The following is a 25,357-nucleotide window of genomic DNA, read 5'->3' as shown; positions in this document are numbered from 1 at the left end:
GTGTAGGCTTGCGCACCTCACCTAGGGGAATTCTAACTTGGCACCTGTTAGCATGGAATTAGCCAAATTCCCAGTAGCCATTGGTGACAACTGGTTGAGTTAACCCCTTGTGCTTCTGTGTGCCTACTTATACAGACATGCTTAAGTTTACAACTTATAAGAAATTGTGGATAATCTATTTTTCTTTCCTTGCAGTGTATGGCTAAGCTTTCATTGTAATTATTATCATGCTGGCAAATTTCATATACAATCAAAGTGAACGTTTTCTTTTCAATTCAGTCCTAGGTGCACATAATAGAAGATCTATAATTGCTATGATAATTGAAAATTTTCAACAAATAGAGTTTGATGTTTTGGCAAGGGAATGCTTTTAAACAACAATTGGTAGCAAGTTTAACTCCATGGAATCACACTGCCCATGTAAGGACAATGTGGACCCAATGCTGTAGGCTGATAATAGATCTCCGTTTGTTGTTTTCTATCATGCACTCGATTAGGATGTACCTTAGAGGATGTCAACAGATTTCCTTTTGATTCTTTTTATTTCCTTTAAATGTGTGCTGTTGTTTTATACTAGGGTGGTCTGGCCTAGTTCATTACCAGTTAACTAAGCTACAACAATATGTTTCGATATGAAACTGCCATGCAGCCATACACCATCATCATGTCCTTAATTATTTGCCATCATGATGCAGCCATGATGCACAGTGTATGTTTTGTATAATACGTTTCTTGGATGTTGATGGCTTTATATACATTCTGGAATTCTCCATACTAAGTAGTGTTATGTCAATAGCCTATATGTGTTCTTTGTTTCCTGACCACAAAATAATTTTTCAGGGTAACAAAGCTGGTCATATGCGCTCAATAAATACAGACAGATCTTTGCAGATGGCAAATTCAGGGGGCCTTCTAACTTCTTTATCATGTTCAACTCAAGTGCACACAAATTCTTTGCTGGCACAAAAACGTTATGCTTCAAGTCCCTGCATATCTGAATGGAATGGGCCAACTCACTCTTCAGAATTTGAAGAAGTTGAATCTGGGGATGATGTTTGTGTGGCTCTATCGGTTGAAGCTGAATCCTCTTCAGCAGAACAAGGATCTAGTCGGCAATGTCTGAATAGAAAGGAGGATTTGGTCGTAGACTCTAGAGTTTACCAACCTCAGTCATATTTGAAGGCACCTACAAACTTGTTAGCAGAAAATAATGTGAGTTATAGTCTCTTCAATGTAAATGAAGTTGCCCCTGGACAATATTCATTCCTTGGATTAGAACAATCAGAACAAGGAAACTTTTCTGAGCATATTGATGAAAGTCAATTAAATATGACTTTTCAAGATACACGTGACTACAGAAATGGAGAAAACCTACACCTGATACACAGCCAAAGTAAGTATTAAATGTCTTTGAAAAATCACAAGGACACTTTCTCATCATGTATTAGATGTTGTCTCTTGCTTTGATCCACACTTAGGTGGAAAAGATTGTGAAATGTCTTAAAACAGGAAACTATTCTGAAAAGTAGATATTCTCTCCTGTTGCTACTTCAGGTTTGTCAGGATGCAATTATTCAGATATGGAAACCAAGAATGTGGATATTGGGGCCAATGAAATTGATAATGGGCATGGCATCAACTTATCTACTTGGACAGAGGTGTTAGAGCTCTGCAAAACTGGTGTTCAGAATGCTACTGATGAGACAAAGGTCCCTTGCTTGCAATCTATGACCAGGGAGGATAATGTTAGAAGACAGACAAATATTCCGATGGAAACTTTTGTCATCAATGAGCTGAGCAAAGGACAGCGAGCCTATACAGATAATCGTCTTCAAGCTTTCACAAGAGAAGATGTCTCTATCAATGTTGAGCAGGTGATTATCATATAAGAAAGTCTGGCCACATGCATAAAAAATTTCCTATTGAATATTCAATCTACACTAATGTTGTCTGTCCCATGTCACTTCACCTTGTCTCTTCCTGGTTTAATATATGATTGTAACTCTTAAGTTCTGTATGTTTGTTGCCCAATTTATTAATCTGATGGCTGTTGTATGCACACTGCTTTCTTGTGGATTTACATCTTTAATATAAGGTATACACATTTTATAGTGGTTTAGGTAAATGAATTGATTCATCAGAGAATAATAATACTGAACATGGTGAAAGAAAAAAGTTGGGTTTTAAAAGTGAATCCAATCCTTATATGCTAAATTAGTAAGTCTATCTCCATTTAAGTTTTCACCCAAGGTGTCAAAGTCCAAATCCACAAGGAAAAGACTTATTGACAACTTCAAGGGCTCATCCATAGTCAGTGCAATAATTCACTCCCATTCGTTTGGTTGGTTCCTTTCCTACTCTAGTCGAATCCCTAAACACAAAGTATTTGATGGAGAAGAAATTAGAATGACTCAAATAGGATTTCAAGAGACTTAATGTTAATCTGGTTTAATGATGATAATCAATTGATTTTTCCAGATTTATTAAAAAAGAGATTGAAGTTATAAGATGTGGAAATTAGTGACTTCTTGCGTTCGATTTGAATCTGGATTTCAATATAACCTTCTGATATGAATTCCAGATTTGATGGACTTCAAATGAGCATAACACAAAGTGTTAAAAGAAGAGGATATTTAGGCTTTGAAGCAGCTTTGATCTTATGGAAGATTTAACAATAGACTTCAGATTTTGGGATCACAAATGGAGTCTTTTGCTGGAAAACAAGAGATCTAATGAGCTCAATTTTCTATGTAAATTTCAGATCTCAAACAGCCAACAAATTGGAATATTTGGGCTCTGTTATAGCAGAATCTTGCACCTTAGTGCAAAGCCTCACTAGATGACTAGGAAATGCATAACATGTAAGAGTTGCCATTTTCACTTGAGTAACTACTCTCCTTGTTTTAGTGACGGATGCAATCCAACACAAGGGAGGTTTCCCTAGTAGATCTTAGGGATGTAGTGGCCTAATCAAGCCAATTCAAGAGCCCCCCAAGGCTTGTACTTCTATCTCCACCAATCAATAGAATCAAAGAATTACGGTTTATGGTGGATTTGAAGGTAATTTTCAGGTTTGAGTTCAATGAGTCCTGTTGCCAGTCAAATTAGCTGGATTGCTAAGGTCTTGGCAAGCTGTTATGTTGGCACACGAGGATATGGGCCTGCTGTCACCTCAGCCCAATTCCCCACTCTTTAGGTCCGAAGTTTCAAGGAGTTAAATTTCTGAGACAGTCATTATTTGACCAGTTGAATTTTCTGTGTAATTACTTAATGATGTTCTGGAGCGTGTTAAAGTAATATCATATATCATTGGAAGTAATTATCAGTTGCAGAAAATTGTGCCTGTCTAATTAAGCACTAGAAAATCAACATGGTACCAAAGCTTTGGTGGAGAAAGGCTTCAATGGAGTGTTAAATTTTTGGGGTTGTTACAATATTTATGTACGACTTTTACTCCTACCTAAATTTATGCAAAGAATTGCTTAAATTATGGTGGGTAGTAATTCCTAGTAAACATGTTTAATTACCAAAATATAAAGAATGTATTGCATATTTACTTTTTGCTTCTACCTAAATTTATGCAAAGAATCACATAAACTATGAAGGAACAATTTAACAAAGTCAAACACTATGTGGGTGGATTATAGCCTAATTTCAATGGAGTAAAATACAAATTTTAATGTGAGGAGAGATTTAACCTCATAGCACCGATGACTAAATGGTTAGGGAATACGTGTGGGGTGAATTGTGAGATAGATCCACTAATGTTCATAAGAAATTAATCTAGGAGATTTAAAGGGCATATTAGAGGATTTTCCCATGATCACTCAACAAGAGTGATTTGTGTTCGAGAGGGAGAAATTGTACGTACATCTAGAATTGTGCCAAATGACCGGAAGAGCTTCTAGTTTAGAGGGAGTAGATAGTTAGGTAGAGCGGAAGGATGCAATCTATTGGAGATCCAAAGGGTCTCTCATGATGATGATGAACAGGAGGCTTCCATGGATGTGGGTCTAGGCCTGTCTGTACTTGTGGAACACCCTTTAGATCATCAAGAAGACCTAGAAGGGCCCATTGAGCCAATGGACTCACTTAGGGTCATTGTTCTAGAATCCAAGAAGAGGCTGGCATGGCTTCAAAGTACATTGAAGGATGTAGAGGGGAATGCAACTTCCTGTGGCACCTTTAGGGAAAGCAATCATCCTAAGAAGTACTCAGGATATGCAACACTGGTGAGTCACATTATTGATTTCAAGCCATCCAACTACAAGTAGGAAACAGGTTTGGAAGGATGGCATGATGGAGGAATATCAGTCCATCATGAAGAATGATGTGTGGGAAATTGTGCTGAGACTTGAGGAAAAGTCAGTGGTGACTTCCAAGTCAATCTACAAGATCAAGCATGTGGTAGATGGCAACATAGAGAAGTAAAAAGCGAGATTCATGGTAAAATGTTAATTTTCCTTAGGGCTACATTGTTCTTTGCTTTGATAATTGCATTTACATGCTTATTCGTCATTTACATACTGATAATATGGATAAAAAACTATATTTCAGTGTATATATATATATATATATATATATATATCTATATATCTATATCTATCTATATATATATATTATTAAATATATATAAAATGTGTCCCTCGTGTCCTGTTTCCAGGTCGCTGCGTTTCGTATTGAATACTCATATTTACGTGTCCTCCGTGTCTTGTGTCCTCGTGTCATGTGACTTAGCTTCTGACCATATTTCCAAGGGTTACTTGGCTAGTGGGTAGAGTGAGTGCCTCAAAGCAGCAAGCAAGTATTTTTACCATTCAAGTGCTATGTGACATGGGTGAATGGTAAATGGACCCAGGGTTTTACCATTGGTCAGGGAAAATTGACTTGGTTCTAAGTGATGACTTGGTTTGTTGGTGACCCAAGTCTAGTTTTGTTTTTACCCTAGTCAGAGGGTACTTGACCATGTTGCCAAAGAGTATTTGGCTAGTGGGTGACTAGATCCTTTGCCTGATGTTGATGCAAGATGCTTTCCACGTGGTTTTGGAATCGAACATGAAGCGGATAGATACATTAACATAGCAGGCTCATTCAATCTTTTCTTGGGATGGAGAATTTTTTTAGCTAAGTGGACATCTTGAGGAAGTCAAGGTGAATACCTCCCTAGCTAAGAGGGAGTGTTGATTTTTGGGTAGTTGCGGGAGGTATTCCCCAACTACACGAGTTAAAAAAAGAAAATTAAAAGAAAGAAAAAATTTAATTTAATTTTAAATTTAATTTGCAAAGAGATGTGCCTCTTGGGCACCCTAAAATCACTATAAAAAGACACTTGAACTTCTCATTTTCATACTCACTCATCACTCACATTTTTCTCTCTCTCACACACATGGGAAGTAATATGAGGAAGAGGTCGAAGTTTCAAGGAGTCAAATTTTTGAGACAGTCAATATTTGTCGAGTTGAATTTTTTGAGTGCAATTACAAAATGATGTTCTAGAGTGTGTTGAAGTAATATCATATATCATTGGAAGTAATTATCAGTTGCAGAAAATTGTGCTTTCCTAATTAAGCTCTAGAAAATCCACACAAATAACACTTGTTTTAATGCTGAAAGTGCATTGTCTCTTGCAATGGTTGGGTCTAAAATTTGAATGTCGCATTGTGGTGGTATATCTATATGACTTGGTGTATTCTCAATTTGGTTTCTTCCTCTTCTGGTCCTTTGGATATTGCGTCTTGTGCTCCCAGTCATCTTTATCCAAAGAGAGGAAACTCTTCACTAATGTTTTCCATTGGTGGATTATACCTCAACTTGTGATTTGGATTTGGTCTACTACAATTTTGCCAAAGAATTTCTTTGTGAAGAATATTTTTGGGTAGTTACTAAAAAGATGATTGCTTTCATAGAAATCATGACAACATAGGAGGAAGACACTCCTTTTTCTAATCTTCCTATGAGCAACTATAAGGTTATAACAATTAGATGAAAGATATCCATCTGCACATCATTACTATAAGAAGCCTTTGATGTTGTTATTTTGGTACTTTCACTAGGGTAGGCAGTGAACAGAAAGGTCCTATCTTTATCCCAGTGTTGTGAATGCTCTGGCATGATCAAGGCATCATTGATTGGTGCATTGCTTCTACACTGTCTATGAAGTTGACTGATACGGTTCAAGCAAATAGCTTCCCACATGGTCGAGGATCTTTCGAGTGTGAAATATTTTGTAGCCTGTTTCCTGCATTGACAATTTTTGCATCGACAATGTTTGATAAGAATTTTTGCTACTAAAAGTTACTTATGCTTTCAAACATATTAGTTGCGTCATCTATGCTCTATGGTGGAATAGGATAGAAATTTAATGTTCTAAGCCAACAACATTTCGTTGATTCTGAACTTCACAGCTATGGTTTCCTAGATACTACAAGGACCCGTTTTTATTTGAATATATTAGAATGTTGACCTTAGGTTTTTTTGTGATTTAAGGGCTTCCTGCACTCCTCTGTAGATTTTGTCTTGGAATTTGTGACTGTCTCTTTACAAGCCCATTTCTTGCTATTTCCTGTGCATTGATTTTTTACTATATTTTTAGGGATCATACTGTTTTCAACCCAAAAATTTTGTGGTATGTGTCCTACACTATGTTTTCTTTAACCCAAAATTTAAGTAATTTATCCTACATTAGAGTTAATTTAATCGAAAATTTTAGTGCATGTGATCCGGATTGGGTCATTATTATTTATCATCGATTTTGATGCTTTTAGAGTGGAAAAAGTGGAGGGATCGGCTCGCAAAACCATTTTTACCGGCAAAACCCAGTTTGGCAAATTGGGGTCTGAAACCTTTCAAGAGCATTTTGAGACATCAAACGACGTTTTTGGGGGGTAAAACTTTGCCGCTTCACCGCCACACCTTATTTTCATATTCTACACACAAATATTTTTCCAACAATGCAAGAATCCTGTCAATTGGAGTCCATATGCAAAAGTTATGCCACTCAAAAGTTGACCTTCCTATTTTCACCACCATAATTTGAGAGGATGCCACGCCAACCCCCATTATTCATGCAAAAGGGGCTAGCCACATGATTATGATGAAGAAGACTCTAGAAGAGTCCATATTGTAACTCTAGTTAAGAGTTGAAGTAGTCAAACCTAACCACTAGAGTCTAGTATGCTATCAGGCTGTGTTATAATCGGGCCACTAGGACGAAAAGGGGTTCCATTCCTTCGAAAGCATTTGTTCCATAGATGAGTAAAACTAGCCAAGAGGGATAGGAGATAGAGCACGCAGATAGGATTTATCCATTGTATTTTCCCACGAGTCACATACCATACTTTTTTATACTCATGGCGGTTTTCTATTTAAAGAAAGAGAGCAAAGTGGCCTCACCTTCCTACTGGGTTTTCTCCCGAAAGGGTTTCCTAAGTCAGACCTTGTGTCAAATCATGGTTTGTGAGTTTTTATTTCAATGTTCTCTATTTTCTGCATAATTTTAATATGCATGCATACACAATTAGCTGTAACTATAGATCCATAGATATAAAGAGAAATAGAACCTTAATAGTGTAGATTTCGGATTTTTTTAAATATAGTTTTATCATATCTGTTGTGACGAACTGTCTCGTGGAATATCCACGGTAATTTACAGATCAACATGGAATTGTTATAGCAGTAGTTAGTGCTATAATTTGTCCCCCACTGTTGGTAGTTTTCAGCACAACACTTCAGATCCCAAAATATCAAGAATCAACCTTTGAATTGAATAATTTTAATGACGTCCATGAGACCAAAACAGTCTAAGGGACCCAGATATCCAACCCACAAAACATCATACAATCAAGTTTCTCTCCATAACAACCCTCTTGGCGTGAATCATGATCAAAAAGTTTGTCGTCTTGTGAAGTTTTCCTTCCACAAATAGCTCACACAGACTGTCCACTTTCAGGTTGCTTTCAAACTGACTACAAATGTCCTTATAGGCAGGACACTCCATGATGAAGTGCCATTCGGTTTCAACTGCTCCTTCCTCACAAAAGACACAAGTTCTTTCTTCCCACTCTTCCTTGGGAACTACCCATCTACCTGTTTCGCATCTAAGATGATGGGATCCGATCCTTAGTTGTGTTATTAAAATCTTAGCCTTTCCCTTGATTGCGGCACTCAAATAGGTCTTTTCATTATGCAACCATGTTGGGTTGAAATTATTGACATATATCATTTTTTTTACGGCCAACCTGTTTTTCCCACATGGCGGTCCTGAATTTTTCAAGTACCCAATTTTTTATTTCCACTTTAGAATTAGGACAGTCCTGCCGATTCATTCCCCATTTTCCTATCCACTTGTCATTTTGCTTCCTCCAAGTTTTCTTCCTACGCTTTAACTCATTTGCCACGATCAACTTGGGCCCCCAGTGTTCATCCATGCCATCCACCTTTAAACCAAAAAATCAGATCTGCAATCACTCTTTGATTCTGAGAGAAAAACAAACTCAACATTCAAATTTCTAAAAATCAGAAATAGCAGACCTAGAACAGCTTGTTTTCTCAGTGGAATAGTTTGGTGTTGAGGCATAATAGCTTTGATCCCACTTGTAAGAAAGATAAGTGTAAATGTTTGGTGTTTGAGGCATAATAGCTTTTATATCACTTGTAAGAAAGATAAGTGTAGATATGCACAATTTGGAATACTTTAGAGAAATAAATCAAATAAGTGATTAAAGTTGAATGTTTAAATGGGAAGAGGACATCACGTGTTTATAAATACATGCTATGTGACAGATGCGTGCAAGCTTTTTTTCTTTCTTTCAAGGTAACATGTGTTGGGGGAATTCTCCCAGCACTTCTCCTTATTTGGAAGATGGTACCCAGGGTAAACCCTAGATTCTTTAATGCACAGGCTAGACCAACAACTTATGAATACATCAACAATAGGCTCACTAAGATGAAACATGTCACAAAGTGGAATTTGAACCCGACTGGATAGGTAGCAACTTTTCTGCAAAACTACTTGAGCTACACCCAATTGGTCCATGCCAGCAAGCTCACCTATATCTGAATTCTGACCTATTCATTTAATCATAACTACACTATTCTAGCCTACATAACCTATCATATGCAATGAACTTGTGCTCATAACAAAGTGGTTTTCTCATAATAAGAAAAATCAACTGATGTATTTCAGACTGGCGCGTCAGTTACATATGTTCTTGTGATTTTGGAACTGAGCTTCTATAAATACATTTACCAGACATTTTTTGTCATTTGTTATCTGTATCTTGCATCATTTGCTGCTGTCCTCTTATAGTGATGTAAATGATAGACCTCGTTAATGTATCCAAGGTTGGACAGGTTTTGCTTTCTTTTGTGATGTATTGGTGGTGACATATTCGTCAATCTAAACCTAAGTTGCATGAAATGCCGAAACAGCTAGAAGTTTCCGAAATGGGGACGACCCAAAACGCGACCCCTGGAAAATGGAAACGTGGCTGAAATGTTATATATATATATATATATATATATATAGTCAATATTAAATAACACATTATTTTCCAAGAAAAGAAAGAATGAGACTTAAATGACATTTTAGAAGGAAATCTAAATTTATGTTAACTCCAACAGATGATTACATGATGCAAATGTCCAAAATTAGCCTTTATAGGTGAGGCTTTACATCCAAGGCTCCAAAATAAACCTTTATATTGGAGGCTATATGTGCTAAAACTGAAATAAAACATGAGCTAAAGACAATTATTGCTACATTAACATATCATTACTAATAAAACTCCTCATCCTCATCAGCAAAGATAGAACAAGATGCTTTTTCAATAGAAGAGGCAACTCTACTAGTACTTCCAGTGGCACTTGCACCAGCATTGGCCCAAATATCAAGAGCAGAAAGAGAGAGCTCTAAATCTGGACATTTGGGTGTTACAAGGGGCCCACGCCCTTCTTCACCCCTTGAGCTGGCTGAAAAAGGTAAAAGCAAAAATAATTTCGCCTTTCTGCTGCCCAAAATGCAGCCTATAGTGGCTGAAACACCACAAGGCGTACTGTACAGAGAATCGAAATCCTGAAATGGCATATGGTACGACCCTGTTTCAAGGCCGTTTCGGCATTTCGGGCCATCCCCATTACCGGTACGCCACCTTTTCAGGCGTTTCCTGCAACATAGCTCTAAACTATGAGATTTTACCTAGGGACAATTTGGAAATAATATACTGAATAGAACAATGTACTAACTAGTAATTACATGTAAAACTAAATACCAAAGTGTAACTTGTTGGATACTTACCTACAGAATTTGGTTTAAGAACTGAATCAATAATTCCTTTTGTTCTCCTTAATAAAGAGTTTCTGCAATGGGGGTTCCATAGACAAATGCATTGGAAGAGGGTTGTGTGTATGGTTATCTTGTTAGATGGGAATCCTCTTGTTTGCATTTCCCAATTCCTTCCCAATAAAATAATCCATGGATAATTAAAAAAGTTGAAGCAGTACAGATTATCGCATTGGTAATGGCCATTAAGAGTGAAATTTCTCCTATAAAAATGAATTTGATGGTTTTGTAAAAATGTGATTGTCATTGGGAATGGAGGTCTCGGTCTCTAGTCCATAATAGCTTGTATGTATCCTTGAAACCATACTATAATGTAGGCCCCTGAGAAGTGCAGTGCATGCATTTGTGTACAGTGTCTCAACAACTCAAAAAGAAAGTCATTATAGTGCTTGTGTGGGATATTATTTCAGCGATAAATTTAGGAATTAGTTGTTTTTCTGTGATTATGATAATTGACAACTAGGTGGTTCCTGTGTCTGGGTGATCTGTAGGTGGGTTCTCATAAGAAATTTACATCAAATTCCATGCCGGGTGTACATCAACAGCAGATGACAGGCCCAGGATATGGATTTGTGGATGCTTGTGCACAAAAGAAATCAATTGTTAGAGATTCAGAGGAGGCAAAAGAGTCCACATATCAGCACAATTATCATGAAAAGAATCATCAAACACATAATAATGACAATTCTCAGCTTTCCCAAAATGAATATTCTGTGAAATTGGAGGCTGAGAATGGGTCTCTTGAAAATCCATTTTACCCTCAGATTTCGAAGCAGTGCTCATCTGAGGCTGGTAGACAAGAGGGATTGAAGAAAATGGACAGTTTTGGGCGATGGATGAGTAGAGAAATTGGTGGTGATGGAGAGGACTCATTGGTGGCATCTGATTCCAGTAAGTATTGGAACTCACTTGAGAATCAAAATGGGGTTGAGGAAGTGTCAAGCTTGTCCCGTCAAATGCAATTAGATAGTGACTTGATGAGCCCTTCACTGTCGCAAGACCAGCTTTTCAGTATTTTGGATTTTTCCCCTGATTGGGCATATCCTGAACTGAAGACCAAGGTATGTCTAGCTATTCTCTTATTACTAGTGTATGTATATATATATATATATATATATATATATATATATATATATATATATCACACACACACACACTGCAGGGATGGAGGGCATTCCAACTCTCCATATTCTTTGTTATGATAAGTATGTCTGTGAGTTTGAAATAAGTGAATAAAAGGCTACAGAAATAGAAAATGTTGAGATTCTTTTGAAATCATCTGAAATTATTTTTTATGTGGATTGTTGTAGGTCTTAATAACAGGTATATACATGGGGGACATAAATGATATTCATAAGTATAATTTTTCTTGTATGTTTGGGGAAATTGAGGTTTCCGCGGAGGTTTTAGGCCCAGGTGTTCTTCGATGTCAAACCCCTCATCACACTCCTGGAAGAGTTCCATTTTATGTTACGTGCAGCAACAGGTTGGCTTGTAGCGAAGTGCGGGAATTTGAATATCGAATGTGTCCATCCCGGGAAATGGTTGCTGGCTCAAATACAGATAATGAGGCTGTAGATGAAATGCTGCTTCAGATACGATTTGCAAAATTATTGTATTTGAATTTCAATAAAGCACAAATATATTTTCCTCTTGATGAAGGTGGAAGCTGTAGCCTACAAAATATGATGTGTTCTTTGACCAAAGATGGTGATGAAGAGTGGCTAGAGATGGAGAGATCGATAAAAGATTCTCCCTTTGATAAGTCTCGAGAACAGTTGATGCAGAAGTTACTGAAGGAAAAATTGTACATCTGGCTTCTATGGAAAATAAATGATAAAGAGAAGGGCCCAAACATTTTAGATAACAAGGGACAAGGAGCTCTACACTTGGCAGCTGCACTTGGTTATGACTGGGCAATGGGTCCAATTGTGTCTGCTGGTGTCAATGTCAATTTCCGTGATGTGCATGGTTGGACAGCACTTCACTGGGCTGCATTCTATGGCAGGTAATCTACTTCGCAACTAAGCTTGGTAATTGTTGTATGAAGTGTCTGGGTTCTGCATATTTGAAAATAATATATCTACTTTAATCTGTTAAAGGTTGACCATATATATTACTTTGCTGGATTATGCAATGAAAGGTAATTTTGTGTATGATGATTTTTCCATTAATAACCATCAGTGAACTAGATAGACCTGTCCAAATAGGGAGCTAAATGAGAGTAATCAGAGTTTTAGGGTCTTGAAATTCAACTGATTGTATGGTTGGTCAGAGACTTGAAAACTATTTATGTATCTGAGCCATTTCTCTAATGCATTTCTAGCCTATCATATGTATGTAAACCTATTTGGTATGATAAGATTGAGAGGAGTATGGTGTAAATCATTATCAGACAGTACAGATGATGAGTTATGAATCTCTTTGCAAATTAATTAATGGTGAACTAGAAAATCTTTCCCAGATGTCAGGGTATGAATCACTATTGAAGTTACTTTAAGTGAAGAAACAATTCAGAGGATAATTAAATAAGTGGAAGCAAGTCAAACTCTAGGGGGAATTGGAGAATAATTTGCAGACATTACCAAGTTCAAAGCTATTGTTATAAATTTGCGAAACACATTGAAGATTTTAAAATTCACAGACTAAAGAATTTTTCCACAAGTGACAACTCCCATAATTCAGAAACGTATATGATAATCCAAAAGAAGCTATCAGCAAAAATAATTATCCATAATTAACAAAGGAGAAAAAATGATGAATCTATGAAACTTTTGAAAGACTTAATGCAAAAATGGTGAAAATAGGTCAGAAAAAATAATGATGTTAATAGAGATATTCTAGATATGAACCCAGAAAAAGAAATATGACAAGAAGAGATAATTGAGCATAAATTATATAGAAAGGAAAAGAAAATTGAGAAACTAAAAAATAAAGGAAATATGGCTGACATTAAAAAGCATCCATAAACTGTGCAGCTAAGTTCACCTCAATGACTTAATAAAACCATGCAATATAACATGTGCACATGGTATATAATGCCTGAATGCTGTGATGGTAGCTACCAATGTTGTCAGGCTCGGATTTGGCTGCCTTGCAGCTTGAGAAAACTCTGTTCAAGACTGTGTGAAACTCAGTAAATAGAAACAAAACTCGAAATATATTAAAGTCATTTCCAATCCATAGATTTGAGCAGTCAAATCATTGTGTAGAGAGGGTCCCCTTGTCGCACAAATAAGGGGTCCTTGTAAATCAATTTGGTGTTTGGCTAGGCCATGACCTTAAAATTAGATTATTATTATTATTGCAAGCTTGTTAAACTCCAAATTCTGTGTGCAACTGGAGGGTTAAATTCCAGCTTGTTTTCATTGCACTAGTGCATTCACTAGTACATCTAGGGTTTTATATGGTTCAGCACCTGTCATTCAAGTTTCATCAGATTATGAGGACTTTTTTTTTAGCAGTTCTACTTTCTAGGAGCTAGAGATCCAGAGTTTTCCTGATTGAGTGCCATTCTTGGTCCTTGCGAGTTCACAATTTTGATGAGGCTTGTTTCAGTGTGCAATGTATTTTCAGTTTTGTGAAGCTGCTATTTTTATTATTTAGGGCAATAGGGTTTGCACCCCGAAATAGAGCACATATTCATATTCCTTTCAGGAAGACAATTCTAATGAGAGTATTCTCAATGACATGCAAGCAATTGCTATTTTTAGCAGTTTCTGTTTTTAGACATACTATAGCAAGTCTTTCTGTAACAATTGACTTCATATTCTGAGACTCCTATTTCCTAGGGGTGAAACCGCTATTTTTGGCGTGCCTATTTTTAACAGGTCTATATTAACTTTTAGTAGGTATAGAGGCAATGCCATGGATCCAGTGTACAGTTTTGGATGTGTTGACAAGTTCGGGTTTGGGTGGCAGATGTATGGTTTGATCCAGTGGTCATCAATAGGTAATAATTGCATCCCATTGAGACAATGACAGCGAAAAATAGATATACGAAAGTGCTCCTGAGAGATGGTGGAATAGTGAATTGCCGTTCATGACATCATCCAGATTGGGTGAGGTCATCTTCTAGTTTTCCATGTTATCTTTGGGATCAGTTAACTAGAATGGTACCCACATGCAAATTGGTATTTCAGGAAAGTATATTCTGGTAAATTTCGAAATAGAAACGTGCATAAAAGAGGGTTTTAATGCTTTTTATCTTAAATTATACTTAGAGATGGTTATGCATGCATGTTTGAGATAGTGAATCACCCAAGGGAGCAGCTTGGGTGCATGATTTTTCATACTTTGGAGGAAATCAATCTTAAAGGGTTCACCCTTCTTCCTTGGCCTAATTTACCATGCATGCAACCTTACCTTTTCAAGAGGAATTCAATGGGCTACAATTATTATTGGAAATCAATGATATTTTGGGAAGGAGCATTAGTGGAGGTAGTTTTCCATCTTCCTTTTCCATGAAGTTGACGTGTGTATACAGACATCATATCTTGGTAAAATCGACCTGGGGGTTTTATAGAACATGCATGCTGTTTACTGCAATTAAAAACAGCAGTTGCCTTGGGAAGAAAGCTCCTTGTTTGAGCTTGTTGGACCTAGATTTCATCCATGCTGGATACTAGTACTGAAACCAATATTTCTTTGGGACAAGTGTGCTTTGATGACTACTATTTTCGTCATGCTCATTTATTAAAGTCATAAATTCCTGGTATATCTACATAGCTTTCATACATGCTGGTTACTAGTACTAAAAACAACATTTCTTTGGGACAAGTGTGCCTTGATGACTACTATTTTTCATCTTGCTCATTTATTAAAGTCATAAATTCCTGGTATATCTAGCTTACAGGCTATTGAATATACTCTTGTTGTTATAGTGACAGCCACTATGTTTGATCTTGGGATTTGCCTAGATTACTCCAACAAGTTACCGATTCACCATGGTTAAAAAAAAGAAACACAGTAAAATGGTGGGATGAAGTGTGCCCCATGTTGCCTCAAAATCTACCAAGGCTTGTGAGATACCTCACAAGGCAAGAGCTAGACTAAGATATAACAATGAGGTGGCTGCCACTGTCACCTTACCACTCCACCTCCCGCTCTTCAGTGAAATTTCACCACACTAGAGGCTTCCCAGTATATATCACCTAAAGGTATTCTAGGTTAATAATCAGTAAAAGACTTATTTTTCGAAATCGACATTTCAAAACTTAAGAAATTGCCTTCTTAAGCAGTGTCCTTCTTCTTGCTTGAATTAAACCTGACAAATGTGCCCACTAAGCCAGACAATGAACTGCTTCGATACCATGTGATCTGAAAAATTGAGAGGACATAAAAACTTATAACAAAGACCTTTTAATTGACCATATGGGCATGTAAGATTAAGTTACAATTTATCCATAAACATGTTCATTTCATTATAAACTTGTAACTTAAAATGCATTTAAAAATAGGTTGCACGAAACGGGGAAATGGGTACGAGTTACCGAAACGGGAACTGATACAAAACGCGACCTCCCCAAATTTTGGAAACGGGGAAACACGAATATATATATATATATATATATATATATATATATATATATATTAAGACATTTAAGAAATATGTGCAATCATAAAGCATATATGATACGTTCTAATTTATTACATTATGATAAAATTGTCAATTGTCAATGCATAAACTATAAGTCTCTAAATTTACATCACATTTACTCATGAATTATCACATAATGAAAATAGAAATATCCAAAATCAGCCATGTGAAATTTCTAATTTCTTGTCTTGTGCTTGATTGGGAGTCTCCTCCTACATAGTCAAACGACCTTAGTGCTCTTGATTAAATACAAGTTTCATACCCTAGTACCCTACATGCTCTTGATTATTGGGAGTCTCCCCTGCATAGAGGGCTTGGTTCCCTTGATTAAATACAAGTTCCATACCTTAGTACATGATAAAATCCAATGGAAACATTGCAATCCACCCAATCCTGAAATCTTGAAAAACAGATAATTTTGCTGGATTTTGATTGAGATATAGAATTCTACTTTCTCCATATGAAATCCAATGAGGGCGAAACTACTCTCAAACATCCTGAGTCATTTCATGGTAATGTTAAAAATTTAAGTAAAAGGATGAAAATGAAAAATAAAGGAGAATTTAACATTACCATGAACTGCATATGCCTCAAACTTCTTGATGAACTGCATATCAACACTAGGGCAAAAATTCACTTTTATAACTTTAGACAAACATCTAGAAGTCACTAGGATAACCTAAAAAAAAATTAGAAAACATTTTTTTTTTTAAACACAAGTAAAAAGCTGAAACGTGAGTTGTACGGCCCTGAAACGCGTTTCATGCCGTACTGGCCACGTTTCAGTTTCGTGAAACGTGGAAGTACGACCTGAAACACGTTTTAGGGCCATACCACACGCGTTTCAGCGTTTCGTACTCGTTTCTGTAGATTTAAAAGAACTTGATCAAACCATGAATAAACAAAACATGAAGCATCAAGGTTGATAACGGAGTTCACTCCCTCCACTAGGCTACGTCTTTAGATTCGCCTCCATAGGTCAAATCGTTTTTATTTCCTTTCTGTAATGAGGAATGTGTACAATGCTATATTAAAAAGGGTGGCCAAACCTAGAGTTGTCTTCTACACAAAGGAGTTCAAGACTTGTACATAACAAACAATTCCTCTGAAAGACCTCTTGAGCTCTCCAAGCTCTCCAAAGCTTCCTCAAAATGAAGCTCTCACAAACTTCTCAAAAACTCTCTCAAGCTCTCTCCTCCAAAACTCCCACACTTACACAAAGTACATAGGAGGGTTTTATATAGATTTCAAGATCCCAAAACAAAGGAGAGAATATCTCCTTAGATCCACATCCCAAGGAGAAAATAACTCTCTAAAGATGATCCATGAGATTCTTGAGGAGTAAATCTCTCAGATCCACTTATCAAGGACCTTATCCAAAACTCAAGGGATGAGAGAAAATCCCTTAAGACTCTCAACTTCATCATGAATTTAGAAATTGACTTTGAGGAAATCCTCTCATAAATCAATTTCTATTTTACAAAAAAAAAATTCAAATATGAGCACATCTACATTCAAATTTGAAATACCCATAACCCAAGATTTAATGAGCTTGTCTTCAACATAGTGTTCCTTGGAAATTGTGTAAAGATCCTCCTGGATCAACATATTATATCAATTCTTATATACTTTATTCAATATACATTCTTATTTTCAATGGATGTCTTTGTGTACCAAGTATTCTAAAGATTGTTGCAGAGTACGAACTTTGTTTGTAACATCTGTCATGATATCTTGGATGAGCAGAAAGCATAAGTTTGTTGCTCTTAGCGCCACTGAGGTTGAGTACATTGCTGCTAACATGGCTAGCTGTGAGGCAATACGATTGAGGAAGCTCTTTGGAGAGTTGTTTGAGCAGGTTTTGGATATGATTGTGATATATTACACAACAAGAGTGGGATCTAACTTTCAGGGAACCTTGTATTCCATGACAGGTCCAAGCATATTGAGATAAGATATTGCTATATTCGGGATATGGTGCAGAGAGGAGCCGTAAGACTCCACATTTCAATTGATGAGCAAATCGTTGACATACTTACCAAGCGTTTGTTGAAAGGGAAGTTCTTGGTCTTCAAAGAGTAGCTTGGACTGGTGGTGTGACCCTTCCGAGAAGTGGTCACGACTAATCGAGAGCACTGAGCTATGCTCTATTGAAGTTTCTAAGTCTACTTAGTTAGAAACCCTCCATGCACTTTATTTGATTTATTCCTACCTACTTGTTTCGTTACTTAACAAGTTATTTACAATGTAAATACTGAAAATAAACACTAGTGCATGCTCAACATATTACAGATCAACAACTGAAAGAAACAAAAACAATCACACCATATGACACCATTATTTTTGGACCAATGTCCCTAGAAAAACCCAATGTGGGAAAACCAGTGCAACTATCTGAGGGTTTTTTTATTAAGCAATATCAAGGTACAATCTGGGTGTCGAAACTAGCTTATCCAATAGAGAATTTCCTTGGTAGTAATACCTCTCAGTTTGAGACAAATCTCCTGGCTGAAACCCCGGATAATCCTTCCAGCAGCTCCTTAGCACCAATCTTCCCTAGAAACCCCAACGGAAGCCTTTTCTGGACTGCGTCAGCCCCTCTCTGCCCAGCGCTGGCCCTGTGTCACCTCGGATGGGTTTGTGTCAGCCTTAGGAGGCCTTGTGTCAGCCCTTTGGCCCTCTGTGTCAGCAACGCTGGCATCTCTGTGGCTTTGCGCAACGCCCGAATGCCTTTGCGTGGCCCTGCGTGATCCTTGGCTGGCTCTGCGTCACTCTCACCGGCTATTGTGCTGCTCTCCTGGCACTATCTCTGCCTCTCTATCTCTCTGTACTCAATGCCCCTCAGCTGCAACTCCCAATCACTAATTCTATCTCTCTTAGCAAACCCCGCTCTAGTGAATAGAATGACAGATCACTCTAGTGTGTCCTCCAAGTGACCCTCAAGCCTCCTCTTATACTTTTCCTGTTGACATATCAACGACTGAGATTAAGTCCCTAATCAACGGCTAAGATTAGATCTGGCTTGATCCATGTCTTTTGGACCATTCTAACACAGTTTCATATTAATACACATTAATATTTTATTTTCCCTAAGTTTAGACTTAGGGATTCCATTAAAAATATTAATTATTTTAATATCTCTTGAACTGTTTAGAATCTGCCCAAACCCTTTCTAGGTATTGGAGATCTCATGTGCCCCAACCTCTCCACCAAATTTCGTGGCTAGAGCACATCCGATGCTACCCCAAATCAACACTCCCTCTTAGCGAGGACTATGCTCTAGCAATACTCTTCACTGAGTATTACTCTGATCATCCGACATCGGTCCCTGTGCTGATGCTAGGCCTGCTACCCACCATCCTCTGCACTGCTATATCCTGTACTGCTGCCCATGGTTTTGCCACTGCCACTACTGCATCTGTACGACAACTCCCTCTGCATCTGTGTTGCTGTTGGTCCTTTCTCCCAGCACTGCATCCACACTGCACCTCCTCTCTACATGTTGCATCCTGTTGCCCACTGCTGCACTGCAACTCAGTTATTAAGAAGTAGGTAACTGATCTCCCAACTAACCTCTCTGTTGGGCTAGAGACACCCACTGATGCTGAAGCTCCCTTTGCCGCTAACAAGTGCTCCCTCTCTGACCTCTGCGCTGCTACAACAACTCCTTGCATCTTGCACCGTTGCACACTTCTCTGTGCCATCCTACACTGATGCAACACTCCCGTGCCTCTCGCACTGTTGTAACCTGATAGCCTTGTGCTGTCCTGGGAATCCTGCACTGTAGCTCCCTCTGTTGCTCCATCCGCATTCGTCTCTACCTGACTTAGCCCATCCTGCTACTCCTCTTCGGGGCTCCCGTAGCAAGGTCTAATCCAAGAGGTTGGGTACCTCGAGGATCTTGCCCCTCATCACTTGTAGTCCGCCTGACTACAGCTCGATGTCTCCCCACTTCCGCTCAAGTGGCACATGTGCACTCATGGCACATTCATCGTCTGTCAACACTTCCTTCTCTGCCGTGCTGGCGCTGCCTTAGTCTCGGAAGACTCTCCCTTACTCTTATTCCTTGGACACTGGGTCGCATAATGACCCAGCTCCCCACAGTGGAAGCACTTGATCATTGAGAGATCCTTCTTCTTTCGCTTTTCCTGCTTTCCCTCAAAGGATAGGGCAACATCTTGCTCCTCCTCCTTGACTTTGATCCCCTTGCTGCTGCTAACCGTCTTCGACTGCCGTCTGATCTCTTCCTGGCGAAGAGTCGCCCACATCTCTTCCAAGGTGGGAGAGTCCTTTTGCCCAGTATACTCTGGACAAATACCTCCCAGTCTTCTGATACAGCATTTAGGGCTGTCCTCACCATCAACTCCTGATCTGGTGTGGCTTCTATAGCAGTCAACTGATCTCGGATCTCGTTCAGTCCTCCGAGGAAGGTGTCAATCGTTTCTCCCTTCTTCATTTGATACGACCTCAACTGATTCTCAAGTAGCATTCTTCTCCGCACAAAAGTATGCTGGTACAATTTCTTGAGGGCATCCCACATCTCATATGCCGTTTCCTTCTCAGCAATGTGTGGTACTAGATGTTCTTTGACCCCGTCAAGGATGATGCTCTTGGCCTTCGCCATTGCCTCCTCGTACTTGTCGTTATCATTGGGGTTGACTGGGATAACTATAATCTTCAAGGCGAAGTTCTTGACATGATTTTTGTGAAGTACGGATAAGATTCTGGACTTCTAGACTGTGAAGTTTGACGCTCCGTCCAGTCTATCCTAGTCTCTTACTCCGTGTAGTGCCATGATGCTCTTCTACTTCCCTCCTGGAAGTTCTCTATTCGATTCCTCCGAGTCTCTACTTCCTGTTTGGAAGTTCTCTTTTGGACTCCCTTTAAGTCTCGATTTCCCTCCTAGAAATCCTCCTGTCGCTGTCGAGATGCCCTCTACTCTGATCGTCTTGTGCAACTGCACCACTAATCCGGGTTCCTCAGCTAGAAACATTGTTTTAAAAAACGGCCGTTTCGATACCGAAACGGCCAAGTTGATCCGAGCCGATACCCTCAGCCATGACTCGGCCTTTGAAACGGTACGTTTGGTCGAGTCAGCCATGACCCAGCCGAGTCCTTCAATGACTCGGCCGAGTCATGGCTGACTCGGCCAACTCGGCCGTTTCTGTTATGACTCGGCCAAGTCACAAAAAGCCAGCCCAGAACACGTTAAACAGCAATTTAATATTTTTTTAATGGATTTTTAAGGTGATTTCTGATTGGTTTGGACTCCAAGGTGTTATATGAATTTGGTAAATGTCATTTGGGGTCCATTCCCCCTCCCAAACCCTATTTAACACACTCAAATGCTCTCTACTATTGATATGCTATTCAAATTTCATGGTAATGTTAAATTCTTAAAGTAAAAGTGACATTCTCCTTAATCTTCATTTTCATCCTTTTACTTAAATTTTTAACATTACCATGAAATGACTCAGGATGTTTGAGAGTGGTTTCGGCCTCATTGGATTTCATATGGAGAAAGTAGAATTTTAGATTTCATTCAAAATCCAGCAGACTTATCAGTTTTTCAGGATTTCAGGATTGGAGGATTGCAATGTTTCCATTGAATTTTGTCATGTATTAGGGTATGGAACTCTTATTTAATCAAGAGCACCAATCCCTCTATGTACCTTGATGTTAGTGACATTGGTTGTCGAACTCCTCTGGGATTCGTTCCCAAACCAGGAGCTTCTGAAAATGTCTCTCCCACTCCCATTTTCGCTCCTGCTCCCAAGTAACACAAAGAAGAGAAACCGTTTGGATCAAAAACGGTTAAATGATTTAGTTTATGTCCAATACAACCTCCGGCTTAGACGAAACCATTTGCTGAACAAAAGACCTGATTCAGATCCCATTGTGTTGGAAGACATTGATCCAACATGAGATTGGGTAGTGGAGAGTCGTCCAGCAGAGTTTGATCTTGATGAGGATCTTGATTTAGATTTAGATATCGAGACATCAATTGAACTTGAACATGCTGTTCAGTTGAATGCAGATCCCAATCCACCATCCTCAGTCTCACAGCCAGCAAGGACTCCAGTTGTAGGTGTGTTTGGAAACATGAATGAAAATCTCTAAAATTATGTTTAAAATCTTTAAAATTATGTTTTTTTATAAAAAAAATAAATATTTAATGTATTTTTTACAACGACCAAGTCATTGAAATCGAGCCGGCCGAGTCATTACCGTTTCGGAGTCGGAGTCGGAGTCGATCCTCGGCCGAGTCGGAGTCGGAGTCGGAGTCTTAAAACATTGGCTAGAAACCCTCTGTAGCAACTCCCTCCTCTTGGCCTTGCTCTCACAGGTACTGTTCTGACTACAATACCTCACCAACTCCTCTCTACAATATTCCCAGAGCCTTCTAAACCCCATCAACCTGAAGGTGAGAGCTCCTATGCTCTGCGCAATCCCGGCACTAGCAACTCGACCTCCTCAGCCAACTGCGTCAACCCTCCCAGCTTCTGCGTGGCTCTGCGTGAGGCTCCCTTTGCCTTCCTTAGCCTCTGTGCTGTTTCTTCCCAGTTAACCCTTGATGACGTAGGTACTGCGTCACCCTTCCTTTGTTGCTGCTCTACTAGAAACAGCTTATGTCACCTCGGGACAACTGTTTTCTACTGCTATTCCTCCGCTCAGCTGTTGTCCTCAGTCCTCCTGTGATCTGTAATCACACTCTGATACCATGTTGAAGTTTCTAAGTCTACTTAGTTAGAAACCCTCCATGCACTTTATCTTATTTATTCCTACCTACTTGTTCCGTTACTTAACAAGTTATTTACAATGTAAATACTGAAAATAAACACTAGTGCATGCTCAACATATTACAGATCAACAACTGTAAGAAACAGAAACAATCACACCATATGACACCATTATTTTTGGACCAATGTGCCCGGAAAAACCTAATGTGGGAAAACCGGTGCAACTATCTGAGGGTTTTCTTATTAAGCGATATCAAAGTACAATATGGGTGCCGAAACTGGCCTACCCAACAGAGAATTTCCTTGGCAGTAATACCTCTCAGTTTGAGACAAATCCCCTGGCTGAAACCCTGGATAATCCTTTCGACAGCTCAGCTCCAATATACCCAAGAAACCCTAGCGACAACCTTTTCTGGATTGCGTCAGCCCCTCTCTGCCCAACGTTGGCCTTGTGTCACCCCAGATGGGTCTGCGTCAGCCTTAGGAGGCCTTGCGTCAGCCCTCTGGCCCTTTGCGTCAGCAATGCTGGCCTCTTTGTGGCTGGCTCGCGTCACTCTCCCTGGCGATTGCGTTGCTCTCCTGGCACTATCTCTGCCTCTCTGTCTCTCTATACTCAATGCCTCTCAGCTACAACTCCGGATCACTAATTCTATCTCTCTTAGCAAACCCCGCTCTAGAGAATAGAATGACTGATCACTCTGGTGTGTCCTCCAAGTGACCCTTAAGCCTCCGCTTATACTTTTCTTGTTGACATATCAACGACCGAGATTGAGTCCCTAATCAACAGCTAAGATTAGATCTGGCTTGATCCATGTCTTTTGGACCATTCTAACACAGTTTCATATTAATACACATTAATATTTTATTTTCCTTAAGTTTAGACTTAGGAACTCCATTAAAAATATTAATTATTTTAATATCTCCTGAACTGTTTAGAATTTGTCCAAACCCTTTCTAGGTATTGGAGATCTCATGTGCCCCAACCTCTCCACCAAATTTCGTGGCTAGAGCACATCTGATGCTACCCCAAATCAACATGCTCTTCCCCCCTTGTTGAGCTTTAGGGGTGGGAATGGAGTTAGAGAGCTCTTGGGGTTGAGGGAACTCATAGACAATAGGATGTGTCTGATCTTTACTAGAAATGGTAAGTGTGTATCTCCCCTATTGTCAAGGTTGGAATGTGTTTGGTCCTTACCAAAAATGGTAAGTGTCTAACTCGCCCCCTACAGTGAAGTCTGGGACTTGACCGAGTATACCCCAGTATGCATCCTACCCACAAGCTGGGCTTGTTGGAATTTCCACCCATTTGGCCAATGGGTGAGGAGACTTGGGACGTCTCTGATCCTTACCACTTGTCGTAAGTGATTTGATGCAGGTGTTCTACCACTTGATTTTTGAGGATCAAGGTGGGAAGATCAACGGACAATAGGATGTGTGTGATCTTGACCTCTCTTGGTAAGTGGTATCTTGCCTATTGTCATTGGATATAGGGTGGCAGATTAGTCTCCCCTATGATGATTCTTCTTCTTTAGATCGAGAGTGTTCAGTAGATGAGTAGAGATGAACAGAGAGACGAGATATGACATGATACAACAATGATGATGACAAGACACCCCAGATGAGACTTATGATGCAGTTGGAAATTTCTCCCTAGCTGAGAGGGAGTGTTGAAAATTGGCAGCTGAGGGAGCAATTCCGTCCTTAGAGAAGCCTAGCAACCCCTAAGAGGACCCTACTTGCACTTGGAAAAATTAATTTTTGCACATGGAAAAATATTATTTTATTGCTGGTCCAAATCAACACAAAAAGTACAAGTCAGCCTAAAGGAGAAATTCGTCCAACAAGACCACATATAAATACACCTTACTTGGCATCACTTGGAGGCATCACATCACACATTCATTTCTTCTTAATTGGTTCAATCTGCTCTGAAATTGCAGGGTCCAATTTCACACTTGCGAAGGAGAGAGAGGACATTTCTTTGACAAAGTTGACTTTTCTGTTTTGGCACTTTTGACCGGCGTTGACTTTGGGTATTTTTAACTGGTTTGACTTGGGTTTTGGATCTGTTTTGGAAGGCCGAATTCAGTAAGAAGAAGACCGAAATTTTCTGGTGACTTCAACCTGCATTGACTGCCAATATCAAGCTAGGGTTTCTGTAGGTTGACTTTGACTTTGACCAGAATTGTGGGCAGAATTTTTGGACTGTTTTGAGTCTTGACTGAGCAAAAGAGGCCACATTCTTTGACTGATTGGCCAGACTGTTTGGAGCTGACTTGACAGTTGACTTTGGATTGGTTAGGGCTGTGTTGACTCTGACTTTGAACGGGGCTGAAAATTGCAGAATGGTCCTTTGACCAGATTTGACTTTCTCATATTTGATTGGATATTGGATTGGTTAACTTGAAAGTCAAGGCTTTGACCTTTGAATAGTTGTTGATGTACTTGGACTATGTATCTCTCTGCTGAACATTTTTAATGAATATCTAATAGAAGAAGAATCTAGTTGGGCTTTTCACCTTGTGGGGTTTTTCCCTGGTCTTAGACCTAAATCTTTGTGTTTAACTTTAATTTGATCTTGGCTGTCTTATATTTTGCATGTTGTTTATTGTTCTATCTACAATTGCTTACTGTTATTGAGAGATTGAAATTTAAGTGAAAAAGTGATTGCTACTGAAA

General features: G+C 38.9%; 1 protein-coding gene across 1 annotated transcript in view; it reads left to right on the top strand.

Annotated features, from left to right (window-relative positions):
* LOC149162776 (calmodulin-binding transcription activator 3-like) overlaps nucleotides 1-25,357 on the top strand; it is a 351,577-nt gene that overhangs the window by 238,034 nt on the left and 88,186 nt on the right. Inside the window, exons 6-9 of the mRNA XM_089437389.1 lie at nucleotides 841-1,393; nucleotides 1,555-1,874; nucleotides 10,831-11,400; nucleotides 11,650-12,347. Coding sequence (XP_089293515.1) covers nucleotides 841-1,393; nucleotides 1,555-1,874; nucleotides 10,831-11,400; nucleotides 11,650-12,347 — 2,141 coding nt within the window. The remainder of the gene's footprint in view (nucleotides 1-840; nucleotides 1,394-1,554; nucleotides 1,875-10,830; nucleotides 11,401-11,649; nucleotides 12,348-25,357) is intronic.

Source organism: Pinus tabuliformis, chromosome 5_2, assembly GCF_031772625.1.
Source record: "Pinus tabuliformis cultivar Carrire ecotype Pingquan chromosome 5_2, CPIR1, whole genome shotgun sequence".
In the NCBI taxonomy this organism is placed as follows: domain Eukaryota; kingdom Viridiplantae; phylum Streptophyta; class Pinopsida; order Pinales; family Pinaceae; genus Pinus; species Pinus tabuliformis.
Note: the sequence above shows the minus strand (reverse complement) of the source record. Positions and strands in the feature narration are given on the sequence as shown.